General features: G+C 35.8%; 2 protein-coding genes and 1 long non-coding RNA gene across 3 annotated transcripts; 2 read left to right on the top strand and 1 right to left on the bottom strand.

Annotated features, from left to right (window-relative positions):
- Positions 1-10985: 10985 nt before the first annotated feature.
- On the bottom strand, positions 10986-12249 carry LOC113309992. Its single transcript, XR_003340845.1, has 2 exons — positions 11947-12249; positions 10986-11365 (listed from the first exon to the last, which is right to left on the bottom strand). It is a non-coding gene; the product is annotated as an uncharacterized LOC113309992 (long non-coding RNA).
- Positions 12250-12505: 256 nt separating this feature from the next.
- On the top strand, positions 12506-14895 carry LOC113309991 (apoptosis-inducing factor 2-like). Its single transcript, XM_026558527.1, has 4 exons — positions 12506-12898; positions 13223-13479; positions 13874-14325; positions 14415-14895. Exons 1-4 carry the CDS (start codon positions 12786-12788, stop codon positions 14664-14666), a joined length of 1074 nt encoding a protein of 357 aa, XP_026414312.1. The 5' UTR covers positions 12506-12785; the 3' UTR covers positions 14667-14895.
- Positions 14896-15762: 867 nt separating this feature from the next.
- On the top strand, positions 15763-17855 carry LOC113307867 (apoptosis-inducing factor 2-like). The gene is made up of 4 exons (XM_026556331.1): positions 15763-16175; positions 16370-16626; positions 16737-17188; positions 17402-17855. The coding sequence occupies exons 1-4, from the start codon at positions 16063-16065 to the stop codon at positions 17672-17674; spliced, it is 1095 nt and encodes a 364-aa protein (XP_026412116.1). The 5' UTR covers positions 15763-16062; the 3' UTR covers positions 17675-17855.
- The last annotated feature ends 1063 nt before the right edge of the window (positions 17856-18918 follow it).

Here is an 18918-nt window from a genome sequence, read left to right as displayed (position 1 = left end):
CTATGATGCGTGACCTCAAAATATAAGTTTGTGATTATTGGAGAAACTTGACTCCTCAGAGCATAAGATTTAGGCATGGCCAAGGGTCTGATAAAGCTGTCATCAACTGTGATTATTCTCTTCATGGTCTAATTGTTGTTACTTGTTCAAAGGAATTGCCAAGTTTTGATTTGTTCGTTGAGGAGGTTTCTAATGGTGGTGCTTCTAGCTCTTCATCTGGTATTGTTACGCAGTCACTCAGTGACGATGAATCATGTAGTGGGTTCACTGAGACTTCAAAGATTAAATACCTGACGGAAGGTCATGAGCAATTAAAACCTCTTTTATGTGACGGTTGGGAGGATATTTTTAAAGGTGTTGGTCAAGTTTTTCGTGATGGTGTTTATGAGGTTCGTTTAGCTGTCAGAAAATATTGCAACAAGTTTGGTTATTCAGTTGCAAAGGTTAAGAATGACAGACTTAGGCTCACAGGCAAGTGTGGTAGGGATGCAAAATGTCCTTGGTATCTGCACTGTATTCCAATTTATACCGCTAAAAGTGTCTTTGCTATCAAGGAATTCAATGGGGAGCATAAATGTGGTGATGCTTATAAGCTGAAGGACCCTCCTGTAAAGAAGAAATTGATAAAACAACTGTTCAAGGATCAAATACAGTCAAATCCGTCGATAAAGTCTAATGATATGGTTGCTCAGGTGAAGAGTTGTTATGGTATTAACATAAAATACCATCATGCTTATAAATGAAAGGAAGCATCTAAGGCAGAGATATATGGCGATGATGTAAAAGTTATACAGATCTTGTTTGGTATGTTGAAGCAATAAAGGCTACTAATCCTGGCAGCTATATTAAGTTTGAGTATGATAAAGAGATTAAACGTTTTGAGAGGCTTTTCATATGTTTTGCTGCTTGTATCGAAGGATACCAGTTCATTCGCCCTATGCTTTACTGTGATGCAACATTTCTCACTGGGAGATTCAAGGGAACATTGATGGCTGCCATTGGTGTGAATGGAAACCAAGGTAATTTTTCTTTCTTTTCTGTATAACTCATATTAGTTTGTTTTTTTGATTCTTAAGAGCAATGTGAATGAATGAAGTTTCTCTGTTAAGGATTTCATTTAAAGAAGAAGTATTTTCACACACTGCTATTTTGTTAAGATGTTAGCTGTTCATAAGTGGGAATGAACTCCTGCTGCTTTGTTTTTATCTTTTACTTTTGTTAAGGTCTTCATTTTGGTATATGCACTGCTATTTTTGAAATGTTATTTCCTTTTCTTTTTTGGATATGTACTTCATTGTTCAGAATGGATTGCTATTGTATATAGCATAGAATGAATTCCATTCTATGGTGTGAACTGTATGAGTTTTTCTAAACTTCATTCCAGAAATGAAGTCCATTTTATAGTATGAACTGTAGAAGTTTTCTAGACTTCATTCCAGAAATGAAGTCCATTCTATGGCATGAACTGTAGAAGTTTTATAGACTTCATTCCAGAAATGAAGTCCAATACTATGGTATGAATGTCCTTGTTTAAGAAGAATGTCTTCATTATGTGTTCTTTTAAGTTTTTGTATGCATTGATTTCTTAATGAACTGACACTTTTAGTTCTTTTTTGTGTTCTTTTCATTATGTAGGATTTTTTCCTTTTGTGTATGCTTTAGTTCCTGGAGAAGACATTGAAGGGTGGGAGTGGTTCATGGAAAACTTGCAGCATTGTGTCGACTCTCTTCCTATCACCTTTATCATTGATCGTCATGAAGGTCTGAACAAAGTATTCCCAAGTATTTTCCCAACTCTTATCATAGTTATTGTTTCTATCATTTGAAGAATAACCTCCCCATCAAGAAATCACATGAGAAGTATAAACAAGTTCTGAATTTGTTCCATAAAGCTGCATACTGCTACATCGTTGCCAAATATGAGTCTGCTTTGAATGATATGTGCATCATAGGATGTGGTTGGGTTTCCAAGTACCTTGGAAATATCGATCCAAAACACTGGGAAAATGTTTTTTTTCGTAGGATGTAGGTATGGGACACACTCATCAAGTATTACAGAGTGTTTCAATAACTGGATTCATCGTGAAAGGGATCGGCCTCCAGCTGCTCTTGTTGATGAGATCAGGACAAAGATTATGAGGATGAGTGCAGAAAGGCGTGAGCTCGGTAAAAATTATCATGATAGTTTGACTCCCATCTATAAAGCTTTACTCAAGTCACATGTCGATATAGGTCGTCCATGGAATGTTACCGAGTCAGGTAATGGTATATATGAGGTTCACTCTCCCAGTTCTCATGATGTTGATCTGATGTAGATGACGTGCCCTTGCCAGAGATGTAAAGTGTTTGGTTTCCCCTGTGCTCACACCACTACTGCTATTACTATGAATGGTACTGAGATGTTGAGGTTTACTCAGCCTTACTTTGGTTCGAACCATTTTCGCAATTCTTATGCTCCTGCAATTCGACCCATTCCCAACTGTGACAGGCCAGAAGCATATGAACCTGAAGAGAGAGTCCTTCCTGGTATTCCAAGGCCACCTCCAGGGAGACCACCAAAGAAGCGTATTCGCAGTGCCTATGAGAAGGAGATGAGGCCTATGAAGTGCTCAAATTGCAAGAAGATTGGGAACCACAAAAAAGCTACTTGTCGTGTATTAATGCTGCAGTAGTATGCCGAAATTTTTATTAGTTTATGGTGTTAGTTTTCATATGAATTGGTGTTTTTTAGTTTGTTCTGTTCTGGGATATGCACTTATTTTGTGAACTTCACTTTCTGGAATGAACTCCTTTTTTTTTTGTAGAACTGCTATTTTTGAAATGTTATTTCCTTTTCTTTTTTTTGATATGTACTTCATTGTTCATAATGGACTGCTATTATATATATCAGTTCATTTTTCTAGACTTCATTCCAAAAATGAAGTCCATTCTATGGCATGAACTGTAGAATTTTCTTAGACTTCACTCCAAAAATGAAGTCCATTCTATGGTATGATCTGTAGAAGTTTTTCTAGACTTCATTCCAGGAATGAAGTCCATTCTATGGCATGAACTGTATAAGTTTTCCTAGACTTCATTCCAGGAATGAAGTCTATTCTATTGCATGGACTGTAGAACTATTCTAGACTTCATTTCTGGAATGAAGTCCATTCTATGACATGGACTATAGAACTTTTCTAGACTTCATTCCAGAAATGAAGTTCATTCTATGGCATGGACTATAACCTTTCTAGACTTCATTCCAGGAATGAAGTCCAGCAAAACATCAAAGAAGGAACATTCATGCTACAAAGTTCATTAGAAAATAAGACAGTAAGACAAAAGATAAGACAAAACATTGATATTATCTATTACCAAAATATTATTGATGAAAATATAAAACATATTAGAGCATCAATTACATTAGAAGTTAATCTACTGTCCAAAATACCATATTTAGAAAAGTTTTCTGTTGCATTAAGAAGTAATCTATTGTCCAAAATACTATAGTTAAAAGAGTAAACATATCAGATTATATATGACATTAGAGAAGCTCATTTCAGTCTTTGCAACCTTCTTCAATCAGTTTATTGTTAAGATATTCTTCATTAGTTGTTTCACTCGAACTTAATCCATCTTTCTCATCATTTAGAAGCTTGCAAGCCATTCTGTATCTCCACCGCTGCATCTTTTTTATCATTTCATCTCTTGGAATCAGATGCTGAGATTTCAGGCACATCCAGATTGCCTTCTTAATACATGTTTCTCTTATTTCTCCTTTTTTGTGTGAGTTGTAATGCTCCCACTGATAGTTTCCGATATCGTAAACAAGCAGGTGCCAGTGTAAACCCATAGGCCCTTCTGATTTTCCTTCAGCAGGCAGGTTCATTGGAATGATTATCTTCTGAGTCTTGCTATGCAAATGAAGTCATCAATCTCACATGCCATATCATCGACTTTCTTCTCATGGAAATCTGTGTGCAAAGATATATATAGATTTTCAAATTCACAATACCATCAAGAAAGTAGTTTCATCATAAAACTGAACTGCTGAATAACAATATGGAATGATAGTTTTTGTCAGACTAGTTCATATTGTGTGATGAACTGACAGGTTAAAATCTTGCTAAATGAATCAACTATTTTTCTTTATATCACTATGTATCATCAATAGTTATAATGAAGAGTTGCCACTAAATTTCTGGAAGTAAGGACTTACAAATGCAATAGGTGCCATCATCTCAAAGTGGATGTATTTCGGTGGATCTTGGTTGTCTTCGTTATCTATTTTTTCTCTCTCCCTTTGTGTTGCCATCTTCCTCTTGTAACAGTAGTAGAAAAGAATTAGGACATCAAGGTATTTATTGAACATTATATGAATAATGTGTTCTCCTTAGATACCGAACTGAGCCTTCTTATATGCATCATCTATAACCCAAGTTGCTTGACTGCAGGAGGATAAACAAAAACTTCAACATTAATGAATAGAAGTTCATTTATAATATAAACATTAATTAACATTAATAAATAATTCAAAAAACACAAATAAAAAACAATTCAATAATGGTATTGTGCATCAAAAGTCAGAGTTCACCCCTCATAATGAACCCCTAACATCTATATTGTATCCAAAGTTCATTTATGAGAATGAACTCCAACCTTTCTAGACTTCATTACTGGAATGAAGTCCATTCTGTAGACTTCATTCCAAAAATGAAGTCCATTATATAACAATGAAATTAACCCTAACTTTTCTAGACTTCATTCCAAAAATGAAGTCCATTATATAACAATGAAATTAACCCTAACTTTTCTAGACTTCATTCCAAAAATGAACTCCAACCTGTAAAGCATAAAGTTTTTACAAAAGGGAGAAGAATAGTTGGAATATTTACCTAGGTTCATTTATAATATCATCATAAATGAATAGAAGTTTATTTTTTTTGTTTACTTACCTTTGCATAGCGTGTTTGTAGAAGGTACCCAACACTCTCTTTTGATCTCTGTCCAATTTGGAGAAGTATGGAGACTTTTTCAGGTCCCCCATATTTGGAACGATGGGCATGTACGCTCTCAGCTGCTTTTCTTGCTCTCTCTTCTCTGCTGGAGGATTTTCTAGTTCATTTCCTCTTCTCTTCTTGCTTGCTGCAGCTTTTTGATTTTCTTTCTCGATAGCAGCAGGTACATTCTTTCTCTTCTTCTGCTCAACATTAATTCTTCTTCCGGTCAGCAGGTTTAGGAGGAGTCTTTGAAACAACTTTCTTGCTTGCTTGATTCTTTACCCGTGGTCCTTCTGCTCAACTTTCTTCTGCTCACCATGATTCTCCTCATTTAGTTCTTCTTTCCTTTGCAATCTCAATCTGAACTTTAGTTTCGATGCACTGTAATCCGATCCATTGATGTACTCTTTTCCAAGCACATTTGTTGGATTTTTTCTCCTTGTAGTCATCCTGTGTTTTTCAACAACTTTAATTGGGGTTTTATCAGTGGAAGAAGAACCAAGACCATGTTTATTCAAATCTGCAACTATCTGTGATACAGTCTCAATGTTATTTGCTGGCACAACAACTTTTTCATCATTCAAATCTTGTCTTTCAACAACTACCTGTGATACTGGCTCAATATTATTTGCTGTCTCAACAACTATCTGTGTCATCCCAATCGAGAAACTAGGAGGACTACAGTTGATTTGATTTACTGTAGTTTTGATGATGGTGTCAGCTTCTTCATCATTCAATTCTTCATTCTTCTCATTCTTGTCATCAATAATCTACAGACTCACATGCTCTTCATTGAAGAACATATCATCTCTGTCTCTTGCTGCTATAAATAATTCAAAAAACACAAATAAAAAACAATTTAATAATGGTATTGTGCATCAAAAGTCAGAGTTCACCCCTCAGAATGAACCCCTAACATCTATATTGTATCCAGAGTTCATCCATGAGAATGAACTCCAACCTTTCTAGACTTCATTTCTGGAGTGAAGTCCATTATGTAGACTTCATTCCAAGAATGAAGTCCATTATGTAGACTTCATTCCAAAAATGAAGTCCATTATATAACAATGATATTAACCCTAACTTTTATACACTTCATTCCAAAAATGAACTCCAACCTGTAAAGCATAAATTTTTTACAAAAGGGAGAACAATAGTTGGAATATTTACCTTGGTTCAAACATTGATCCATATTTAAGGGAACTCCGACGTTGTTTGTTGGAAATGAAGGTAGCTCTTCTTCAGCCATCGTATCAAGTAGCTTTTCCTGAATATTACTTGTATCAACTTGAGTAGAAGGATTCTCAACAGTTAAGACGGGAAAGATAGGAGCAGGTCTTCTAGCAGCTTCCATAGCAGAATCTGATGCTGCTTGCGTTCCTTCATCCATAGCAGCATCTGCTACTGCTTGCATTCCTTCATCCAGAACAACATTTTCATTCACATTACCTCCACCAGCTTCCATGCCTTCATCCACTTGTTGATTCAGTATATTTTTTATTTCATCACTCAACAATGAACTCTTGTACTCATCAGGGAAAATAGTATGCATGTATTCACAAACTTGTTCTGCCATGAATTTCGCGACATTCCCACCTTCAGCTAGCAATGCATCAACCTCGGGTTGCTTAGAAGACAAGTGTTCTACAAGGGATTCCATTTTCCTATCAAAAAGTGTCTTTGAAGTTGTTGCTTCTGCAAGTGAGTGATCAAGTTCTTGCTGCTTTAACAAAAGATTCCCCATCTCTTCTGAATGCTTTCTTGTCAACTCTTTAATCTCTCGAGCATGTTTAACTCTCAGGTTCTCCATCTCACCAACATGTGTAGCTTTCAAACTTTTTGTCTGATCCGACATAATACTGAATTCTTCCTCGAGCAACTCAGCCCTTGTCTTGGCTTTTTGTTATTGCAGTAGCTTGTTTTCAGCATCAGTATATTCTTCCATGAATTTTTCTGATAGCTGCACACACAAAATTCAAATTTTCAGATAATATCAACATTAATGTTTAACATTTTTTTAGATTTCATTTGGTGAAATGAAACCCCAATTGCTTCCTCATTCATAATTTGAATTCATTAAAAGGAATAAACTACAAGTTCACAGCAATCGACATTAACAGTCAGAGTTCACTTTGTATAATGAATTAACAACTTTTTTATCTTTAAAGTTGCTTATTTTCATTTTCAGAATTGAATGCAATATAACAGTATCATCTTAATCTAGTTTTTTACCTCTACAAAATCATCAACATTAATTTCTATGTGATTGCAAAGGTTCTCAATCTTCCACCTTGCAAACCTTGGACAGTAGCCTTCTCTATTCCGCACCTTCCACCTGGGTGTTTTTTTTTTGAATGCTCAGCAAACCAAGGCTGTAAAAAGAAGAAATACACTAGTCAGTTATCAACAGTTTTCAAATGAACTGCCAAAATGAAGAAATATACAAAATGAACTGTCAAAATAATTATGAAATATACAAGTATCTAACAGTTTTCATCTCACCAACAAGTAAAGGTAACATCCTTCAGAAGAACCTCTTTTCAAGCTTTCCATCCAATGCATGTGTATGAGATGCGGCAAAGACACTCTATCTACTGACTCTAAGAAACCTAGGTACTTGGAGTGTATGGAACCTCCATCACCAGTAGTAACAAAAATGGTAGACAAGAGAAAAAGTTAAAACATTGTTACAAGATCTTCACTAGGTTCTTTATTTTTAATCAACTCAATGATATTATCTTTCAATTCTGTATTATTTATATCAGAAGGTTTCTTTTTTGGTGGATCAAATTTGTAGGTTTTTCCAGAACCTTCCACAAGTGTAGTCTGTCGGGCTTTTTGAGTCCAAGAAAGTATCTTCTATTACACCTCCAGGGATGCATGGTATTCCAAATATTAATGACAACTCTTCAGGTGAGGATCTTAGCACATATGTTTCCTTCCCTACTTTGAAAACGAACACATGATCATTTGTTTCAGGAATGAACTGATACGTGTTGCATATAATTTGAACAGCAGGTAATGACTTAATCCATGTAGTAGCAACAATTTTCTCTTCCAGAGACACTTTGGCTACATTACCCAATGGACTCCTATACAAAGCACTTCTTTTTTCTTTATTCAAAGCCTCTTCATCCTTTAGTGCTTTAATCTTAACAACAAGTGCAATTACTCCAGTATAGCTACACTTTATCTTCTTATCTACATTTTAGAAAGAAAAACAAAAAAAAAACATTAATGGTCACTTTTCATAAATATTAGTTGATATAAAGAAGATAAAATATAGCTTGAAGGACCAATACTACAGTTCATTCTACAAAATGAAGCCCATTTTATTGTATGAGTTCTATAACTTTTCAATGGCATGAATTTTAGAAGTTTTCCTAGACTTCATTCCAGGAATGAAGTCCATTATATGGCATTAACTGTAGAAGTTTTCCTAGACTTCATTTCAGGAATGAAGTCCATTCTATGGCATGAATTGTAGCTAGTTTTCCTAGACTTCATTCCAGGAATGAAGTCCATTCTATGGCATGGACTGTAGAATTTTCTAGACTTCATTCCAGAAATGAAGTCGATTCTATGGCATGAACTATAGAAGTTTTCTAGACTTCATTCTAGGAATGAAGTCCATTCTATGGCATGGACTGTAGAACTTTTCTAGACTTCATTCCAGAAATGAAGTCCATTCTATGGCATGGACTGTAGAACTTTTCTGGACTTCATTCCTGGAATGAAGTCCAGCAAAACATCAAAGAAGGAACATTCGATTTAGAACTTCATTAAACATCAAATAAAATGGACTCCAAGTGAACTCAGTCAAAACATCAAACATCAAATAGATCTACAACTTCATTTCTGAAAAGATTCATTCGATTTAGAACTTCATTAAACAAAAATCAACATGCAACACGACGAATATTCATGTGAAAAATAAACTTCAGAAGAATAATAAACATCGAAAATGAACTTCTATTACTTCGAATTAGGGTTTCATTGTACCTTTCGCTGGTTTCTTTGCTTTGGGTTTCTTTGAAACTGGTTTTTCTTCAACTTGATTTACTCCTTCAAACTCAACTAATTGGTTGTTTCTCTCTTCACTTGTTCATCTTCATCGTCAGAAGATGATTCTACTGCTTGTTTGCCCTTTGATCTCCTCATTTTAGGGTTTTGATTTCTCTAATTTTCTAGGGTTTTTGATTTGGGGGTTTTGTTTTACTGATTTGATTTCGATTGTGAAGATTGAAATGATTTTACTGTTTTGTTCTACTGATTTGATTTCAGTTGATTTTTGTTTGTTTTTCTGGATCTTGAAGAAAAAAGACGAAGCAGTTTCTTCTCTGAAAATGGAAACACGAAAGAGAGAGAAAGAGAGAGAAAAGGTTAACGCGTTTCTAAGTAAACGTGTGTTTATGGGGGCGGTTACAATAAGGGTATTAATGTTTGTTTTGTATTTTTTTTTAATTGTGGACCAAATGGAATATGTTTTTTTCTAAAAGAACCAAACTGATGTGAGCCCAGGTATAAAAGGACCAAATGATATTTTTTCCTTTTTTCAACACAGAAATATGCGGCGCGACCACGTTGTAGCGCCACAGGTACTAAGATTTAACCGTCATACACGGGCTTCTACTTTGATTTTCACTTTTGTTATAGGGAGTAGCGGCGCGACCAAATAAGGGTATTAATGTTTGTTTTGTATTTTTTTTAATTGTGGACCAAATGGAATATGTTTTTTTCTAAAAGAACCAAACTGATGTGAGCCCAGATATAAAATGACCAAATGATATTTTTTCCTTTTTTCAACACAGAAATATGCGGCACGACCACGTTGTAGCGCCACAGGTACTAAGATTTAACCGTCATACACGGGCTTCTACTTTGATTTTCACTTTTGTTATAGGGAGTAGCTTTTAGGATCAAGGGAGTGGAAAAATCATAGTCAACCCACCCAATAGTACCGATTCAAAAATTTCCTATGAGTTGGACAACTCTATCCTTAAACAAAACTGACGTCTTAAAACAACCCAATATCCAAATCATATTAACCCATTGCTTGTTCTTCTTTCCATCAACTGTGAAGAGAAAACATAAACCCCAGAATTGTTTTTCAAAACCTCTCGCATCATGTTCTCGATAAGAATTCTTCACTGAGTGGTTTTAATTTTGTTATGTGATGAATGTGTTGATTTTTAGGGTTATCTAACTCGAACTTGAAATAGTCACAGACTCGAGAGGAAACTTAGGTCGAGCTAGTAATGATCAAAATGAAGAGTGTATAGTTGATGCCCCTTCTCAATTTTACAGTAGCTTTCGATGTTTGGATGTTGTAATCCTGTAACCGAAGAAGACTAAATAAATTTTTTTCACTCCAAACCCTTTATCGATGGACCAAATACCAAAGCTGCAGCCGTATCAAACTTTTTTGCTAGCTTCATTATTAATTATCTCTAACGTAACTGGGATTTGTTTGTTTTTAGAAACGGAACATCGAAAAGGTTTATAACCTTGTTTCTTGCTCTGGATCTGAAGAACACCCACTAAGAACCAATAAGCCCTTTCATGATAAGTGATAGCCACGAAAGCTTGGATCTTTTCCTCTATTCCTTTGATGATATGCCTGTCTCCACCTTATGAAAAAATATGAACATTTGGCAGGGATCGAAGAACCAACCAAGTGAACTTGTTTGTTTCTCGTTGTGTCTGGTGAACGAGAAATCTTTTTTTCACGTTGTCCAGAGCAGACGTGAGTTCCATAAAATGAAAACAAGTGGAATTGTTTGTTTCTCATTGTGCTGGTGGACGAGAGAAAGAAAATTCACGTTATCCAGAACCAACGTGAATTTCATAAACTGAAAAGAATTGGACTTGTTTGTTTCTCATTCTGTCTGGAGAGCGAGAAATATCATTTTCACGTTTACCAGGTACAGCGAGAATGCAAAATAAAATCCTGGACTGTTGTATTTTGTCCAAATCTCACTTCGTTAAATCCCATGACAATATTACTGCATGATCAAATACACACATGTTTAACAAGAAATCCATTGCATAAATTCAAACAGGTGTAACATTTCAATCTCTTCTTCAAATGTTGTATAACTAGGAAAGAAAAGACTTGAAATACAAAAGATTGGCAACTAGAGATCCATAACATAAAGTCAGTTCTTGTGTTTCTTCTTCTTCTTCTTCTTCTGTTGGGGTGGTTGCGAACTTCCAAACCGTCTTAGCACTTCCAGTGTAGTGAGCAACTTGATGCATAGAACCATCTCGCATTATCACTCTCTATCAAAGTATAATTGTCAACCTCTTCCATAATATATTTGTTACGCAATCGATCACCCCTTTAAATTGATGCTGATGACCTTTTCGTCGGCCTTTCGGGCAACCTAAACAGCAGGAGATGTAACACATGGTATTAGTTACAGCATAACCTCCATAAATAACTAAAATTTTGTTACCCACCTATACTAGCGAGAAATCGCTACAAAATTAAGCGAAATTGATGAGCTTCAAACATTATTATGGAATTGAAATTTGTCGTTTGAATTTGATTCAGACGATTAGAAGTTGGTAAAGCTGTCGTCAAAACCCAAACTCTAAAAATTTAATAATTGAAAGTACGCAATACCAATTTGAGTGTCAAATTATAAAATTAAATTCTTTAAAATCATTTAGGCACTGGGTAATTTGGATTAATAAGAATTGATAAAGCTGCCGTTCGAAACAATTGAAGTTGATAGAGCTGTCATTTGATTCTTTAGATTAGACACAGACTAGAACCCAACATCACACCAAAACATACCTCTAATTAGATAACCTAAACTCACCTGACCCAGTACCTTAAATAAAATTTTACATTCATCACAGTCAATCAATCAAAGAACCATTCTTAACGAATATTCTTATTGAATTTCGGATTTTGAAAAAAATAAGTAAAAATTATATCCTATTTTTGGATTCAACTTACTTGGAGAGATCTTGTGAAGATGATACCGTTTTTTCATGCCGTCCCATGATAATCTCGTTATATATGATTTGGTTAAGATTTTACAGAAGATGTGAAAAAAGTATATTCTATGGCAAATTTCTGTTCTTCCCAGTTCAGAAGAATAAGAAGAAGCAGAGAGGAACGATTTTGTTTCGACTTTTTGACTTTTGAGAAGTGTAAGGATTTTGGGTGAGGACAATTCTGTCCGATTTATGAAAGAATATTGGACAGGTCGTATTTGGTGAGTCAATTACGGATTTTACACTCCCTTGATCCTAAAAGCTCCTCCCTATAACATTAAGTGTTGATTTTTGTGTCGACATATTGGGCATAGATTTTTATTTATTTTTATAAGCTGTTGGGCATAGATCGACTTTTTTTTTTTTTTTTTTAATGTAGGCATAGATCGACTTCACAGTCTTACGTTGTCGCCCACTCGCCCTTGCCAATGTTGCCATAGCTGACTTCATACCCTACGCCATCCTATAGACCCTTCGGCAACCATGTACTTCTGCGTAGGTTCATAACATTTCCGACATGAATGATAAGAAGATTACAGAATGTTAGAAAGCGAAAGAGAAAAATAGATTCTCTCCTTTTCCTTGCTGTCAGGCTTAACATCCAAGCTAACCAGGAAAGGAGAGAGGATGAGAGAATCATCATCCCTCTCTCACTCATTATAAATACACTCTACACCCTATTCCTTAAACCTCCATTACGAAAACAAAATCATTTCTTCATTTCCCTAATCATTTTTCTCAATTGCAAACAGTATATACTTTGTATCAATTCTTTAATTATTATCTATATATTTATCGATGGCATCAGAAACAACAGGGGAAAAAAGGGTTGTTGTTGTTGGTGGTGGAATTGCCGGTGCCCTAGCTGCTAAATCTCTTCAATCTGATGGTGATGTTGTTCTCATCGATCCGTAAGCATCTAATTTTATGTCTGCATAATTTTGTTGATTTTGTTCCATTTTTATGCATTTGTAATGAATTTTATATATAATTCTTAGGAGGAAAAATGAAAACTCTAATTTGAAAATGATCCCAAATACAAACCAAGATGATTTCAGTAGCCCCATATCTGGGAATTTGACTTTGAAAACTCCTTAGGTTATTATCACTAACCAAATGGTAATGTTCCTTTTTGTTAGGTTTAGACTTCTTTAGTTGTTAATTTCGACATAGCCTTTTGCTTTTCATATTATAAATATGTCTTTGTTTCTGGGTACTTTTGATTGGAAATATAGTAAGGAGTATTTTGAAATTACATGGGCGAGCATGAGAGCAAAAGTTGAGCCCTCAGTTGCCGAGAGAATGGTGGTGAAGCACAAGGATTACTTTACAAATGGGCGTCTTGCCATGTCTTCGGCTGTTGGTGTCACGGAGACACATGTATTAACAGCTGATGGAGAGTCGATACCGTACGACTACCTTGTCATTGCTACTGGCCACAATGATAATTTTCCCAAGACAAAAAGTGAGAGGATGGAACAATATCAAGCAGGTATTTACATTTTCTTTACAAAATTCTTTGGTTATATAACTGATCTAAAGAAGAATAAGTCCATGTACATTCTCTTGAATTTTTGGGTATGAAACCATTTTCTTAAAAAAACTATAAACCTCATTTACGATTAGCTTATCTCGATGTTGTTTGTTGCTTCACGAATCCTTAGTCGCCCCTCTTTTATTTTTACCTGGTAATCCCATATGTTTTACACCTACTATCTGTTTTGTCTTCTAATGCTTTCAACGAAGGTTGGCATACAACTGCTACTGATTGAAACAAGTTGAATTGGTTGTCAAATCAAGAAACATGAGTTGCCTACTTTCATACTGCCTGAGTTGTGTGAAGGGATGATTTTTAGAAATTGAAGTTTCAATCCTTTCTATGGCAGACTACAACAAGATAGAGTCTGCAGATTCAATTTTAATCATTGGGGGAGGGCCAAGTGGTGTTGAACTTGCTGGGGAGCTTGCTGTTGATTTTCCTGGGAAGAAAGTGACTCTGGTTCACAGCAGGCTGAGGTTGTTAGATTTTGTTGGAGCAAAGGCTTCTAAGAAGGCTTTAGATTGGTTAACCTCAAGGAAGGTTGAGGTGATTTTGGGTCAGTTAGTTGATTTGAAGTCTCATTCAGATGGAGATAAAACGTTCAAAACATCAACTGGGGAAACAATCGTAGCAGATATCCACTTCTTTTGTGTAGGAAGGCCGTTAAGTTCATCATGGATAAAAGACTCTGTACTTAACGAGGCTGTAGATGCTCGAGGAAGGGTGATGGTTGATGAACACTTAAGGGTGAAGGGTCGCAAAAATGTCTTCGCTATTGGAGATATTACTGACATCCCGGTAAGTCCAATTAAAATTACCTGTCAATTATTATCATGTAAAAGTTCCATTAACTTGATCATCATCTTCTTCTTCTTTAAATTGAACAGGAAATGAAACAAGGGTACCTGGCACAGAAGCATGCTCTATTAGCAGCCAAGAACGTGAAGTTGTTGATGGATGGAGGAAAAGAAAGTAAGTTGGCAAGTTACAAAACTGGTTCAGATATCGCAATTATTTCCTTAGGTAGAAAAGAGGCTGTGGCTCAGTTTCCTTTTACAACTATTGTTGGATGCATTCCTGGATTAATCAAATCCAAGGATCTCTTCATTGGGAAGACAAGGAAGACTATGGGGGTTTGATATTCATAAGATATTTTCTGTAAATTATAAAGTTAATTCACGTTTGTCCATTGCTTCTGTATTGTATTGGGTATCTTGAGAAGAATGGTCTTACCATATCTATTTAGAACTTTCAGCCTGGCATGAAATGGAGGTTCTTTGTTTGTTGTTTCTGTAAGAGTGAGATTTGTATATTATCATCAGTGCATTGGTGAATGGTATTTGGCTTAACTAATCTATGTTGATGGCATTTGGGTTTAACTAACAAAACTGCTAGAAAAGCATCAGACTCTGGAGTCTGGAGAACACAAGTGCTTCTGAGATAAACTCACACAGACACTCAACTTCTATTAGTTTAATAAGTTTTCACTAAAATTGGTGAAAACGTGAAAGCACCTATGTGTGAGTGTGACCTCTCGAAGTCAAACATGTAAAAACTTAAAGATTTGAAATAGTTTTCTTAGATTATGACCTGTCTTGATTTGTAAGGTTAATGTGATACTATCTCATTCTGGAGTGAAAGGTGACGGCACTTCTCCAGGAGGCAGAGTTACACTCGAGTAAAATCTTAAGTTTTGACATTGTCAATTCAATTGTGCTCATCAAAATGATGGTCCAACATCCATCCCAACCTATGAAGCATTTTTCTCTCGCTCAAACTTATGACATGAAATTTATTAGATCCAATTACGAATAAAACAGAACTTGGATTTCTTTAAAACCAGGATCTTGATCAACTGCATAAACAAGCAACGGTTTTCCATCAATAACCAAAGAGCCTATTCTAGCTTAATCTTGGCGGGCGACAGTCTGGTCTAAAAGTCAGCTGTCAGCAATATAGCGCCATAGTTTGAAGCGAGGAGCCCATAAATTGGTCCACGCGGATAGGACCAAATTTAATAATTTGGATCAAAAAAGGTTGACCCATATTAAAATGTTTCTAGAAGAAGTCAAGATTCAAGACAGAGTTCGTCATTACACCAGGCAAACAGTTGAAGAAAGAGATACACACGGCAGTAATAAAACAAAATAAAATAGAAAATGAAAGACTAAAACTGAAAGTGGAGAGCAACAAAGAAACTCCATGTTTTCTTTCTAGAAGGCGAAGAAAATAGAATAGTTTGAAAATTGAATGATTCTGCTTGGTTGTGAAGCAAACTTTGGAAAATGAAGAATGAGATAATTTGTTATCTTTTTCTAATTCCATATATATATTTATTATCACTTTGTACTTCCATGGCATAAAAAGTGCAAGAAGCAGAAGAAAAACATAGTTTCATATCATCCAATAAAACAATTAACATATTCATCTTCTTTTCAGGTCTTATATTTTTCTAACTCTGTAAAAGTTTTGATTTTCCTGTACATTGCGAGCTGACCGAGTGAGTGATCATCATTCATCAGTTCTTTTTAATCAATGGCTTCTAAAGTTGAGAAGAAAAGTAAAGTTGTTGTAGTTGGAGGTGGAATTGCTGGGGCCCTTCTTGCTAAATCTCTTCAGTTCCATGCTGATGTTGTTCTTATCGATCCGTAAGTCCCTTCTTCTTCCATTTTGAGTCAACTGTGCAAATTCTTCGAAATTTCGTATAATAACTTATATTGAATTGTATTTGGGCACCTTTTGCTGATACCAAATTTGGGTAGAGTCGTTGGTTATAGTTATTTTTTATCACATAGGGCTGTTATGCTTAAATTTTTCTTTTCCCTATTGGGCATCGGAACAGGAAGGAGTATTTTGAGATCACATATGCAAATCTGAGAGCAAAGGTGGAACCTTCGTTTGCTGAGAGGTCTGTGGTCAAACACAGCGATTACTTCACTAAAGGGCGTATTGTCGTAGCTTATGCATCTGGAGTAATTGAGACAGAAGTATTAACCTCAAATGGGGAGTGCATTCCCTATGATTATCTCGTCATTGCTACTGGCAATGATGATTCTTATCCCAAAAGTAGGAGTAAAAGGCTCGAACAATATCAAGAAGGTATGTTTAAACTCTGCAGAGTGTGCACAACTAGCTTTGTTTATCGAACCTGAATCTAACAGCGCATAACCTTGTGCAACTCTGATTAACTTGTATGCTTCTTATAACAGATTTCGCGAATATAAAGTCTGCGGATTCTGTTTTGGTCATTGGAGGAGGGTCTACAGGTGTTGAACTTGCTGGAGAGATTGCAGTTGACTTCCCAGAGAAGAAAGTGACTCTGGTTCACAAAAATACGAGATTGTTGGATTTCATGGGACAGAAAGCTTCTAGCAAGACCCTTGATTGGTTGGTTTCGAAGAATGTCAAGGTCATTTTGGGTCAGACAGTCGACTTAAAATCTCATCAAGATGGAGATAAAGTATATAAGACATCAGGAGGAGAAACTATCATAGCGGATTGCCACTTCTTTTGTGCAGGAATACCATTGGGTACGAAATGGCTCAAAGAGTCCATTTTGAGAGACGCTTTAACTGACGGAGGAAGAGTAATGGTCGATCAGCATCTAAGGGTCAAAGGTCGTAAAAATATATTTGCTATTGGAGATATTACTGACATCCCGGTAAGCTTAATTATTAACTGGTCTACAGTAATTTAAAGTATAACCCCACATTTCCATAGCCTCTACATGATGCAATGTGGTTCATGATGTTGTTTGTGCACCACATCCTACTGTTAGCAACAAGATGATTAGGAGTTGTATTTGTGTTTCGCTTTTTGTAAATCCACTAGAGCCTAACAAAAAATTTAACATTTTGGCTGTGATGCTGAACAGGAAATCAAACAAGGGTTATTTGCAATGCAGCATGCCAACGTAACAGCAAAGAACTTAAAGTTGTTAATGTACGGAGGAAAAGAGAGCAAGATGGCAACATACAAGGCTGGTCCTGATATGGCAATTGTTTCATTAGGAAGGAAAGATGCCGTGATGCAATCCCCAATGAGTACTATGATCGGACGTATCCCCGGCTTTATGAAATCAAGCGACCAGTTTGTAGGAAAGACAAGAAAGCAAATGGGTATAGATGCCTCATGTTTCGGACTCTAGATTTATTGAGTAGATGGGTGTGCGAGTTTGAGTGTGCTTCTCTGTGTTCTTCACTTCTTATATTCCGAGTTCATCGTATAATCTCTAAGGTCTGTTAGTTGTAAGTTATGTTATCTTAATAAATGTGTAGTGAGTTACTTATTTACCTTTGGTGGTGTACCATGACTACCAAGGAAATCAATTAATCATTGTTACCAAAGAAGTTAACTGCCATTACGAAAACTAATGATCTTCTATCGGCCGCTAACATGAAAGAACCCACAAAAGATGATGGAGATTAGCGCAACTCCAAAATCGTATGCAAAATTGGAGAAACCGAGTCAGTGAAATATGCTTGTACTATTTGTTAGTCAAATTAATGCCCTTGTACTTGTCACCAATCAGTGTTAGAGCCTCCCATCAAAAGGCAATCTTTTATGAGGGAGGATTCATGGACACTCTTAGATGGACAAGGTCAGAATGATTTGCGTCATTTTTTCCCCAAAACCAAAACGATAATGAATTTAAGTCTAATATTTTGATGATATGTTCTTCTTATAAGACTCTACATTCCTACAAAAAAATGAACCAAATTTGAGATAGCAAACCTCACCATCTATCGATCTTAATTTCAACCGTTAACTTTGAACAGCTGATATTCAAAGGGGTGGATGGTGGTTTTATACATCTCGAATTGTGTTTATTTTTTGTAGGAATGTAGAGTCTTATAAGATGAACATATCATCAAAATATTAGACTTAAATTCATTGTCGTTTGGATTTTGCGGAGAATTTGGCGCAAATCATGGCTGACCTCGTCCATCTAAGAGTGTCCATGAATCCTCCCACATTATATTCGATGTTTGTCACCCCCTTTGATTAATAGGGTTTTCATTTTCTTGACCCTACTAATGACTAATTATTTCAAACTGCACCCATAAAAAAAGGTTATTTCGTCCTATCCCCTGTGTAACAAACCAACAGACAACCAATTTTGCCGCCTCCTGCTCAGATCGGTTCTTCTGGAGCAGATCTGGGCAACCATGTCTCTCGTTTGATAGGCCTGGTTTTCTTTTAATTAGTGATGTAATTTTTATTCCTTTTGTATTTGTTTTCGTTTATGCTTTTTTTAGGGTTTTTTCTATGCGATTTTTTTTTTGCTTGTTAGGATCTCTTGTTGTCTGTGTAAGCTTGGTTTGTGATCTGTTTAAGAGAAGAAATCAAGGCGTACCATCAACTTCAGCTCTCATCTACCCTCAAATCTCG

Source organism: Papaver somniferum, chromosome 9 (assembly GCF_003573695.1).
Source record: "Papaver somniferum cultivar HN1 chromosome 9, ASM357369v1, whole genome shotgun sequence".
Taxonomy (NCBI): Eukaryota; Viridiplantae; Streptophyta; class Magnoliopsida; order Ranunculales; family Papaveraceae; genus Papaver; species Papaver somniferum.
The sequence above is the reverse complement of the archived record's forward strand: the minus strand, read 5'-3'. Positions and strand labels throughout refer to the sequence as shown.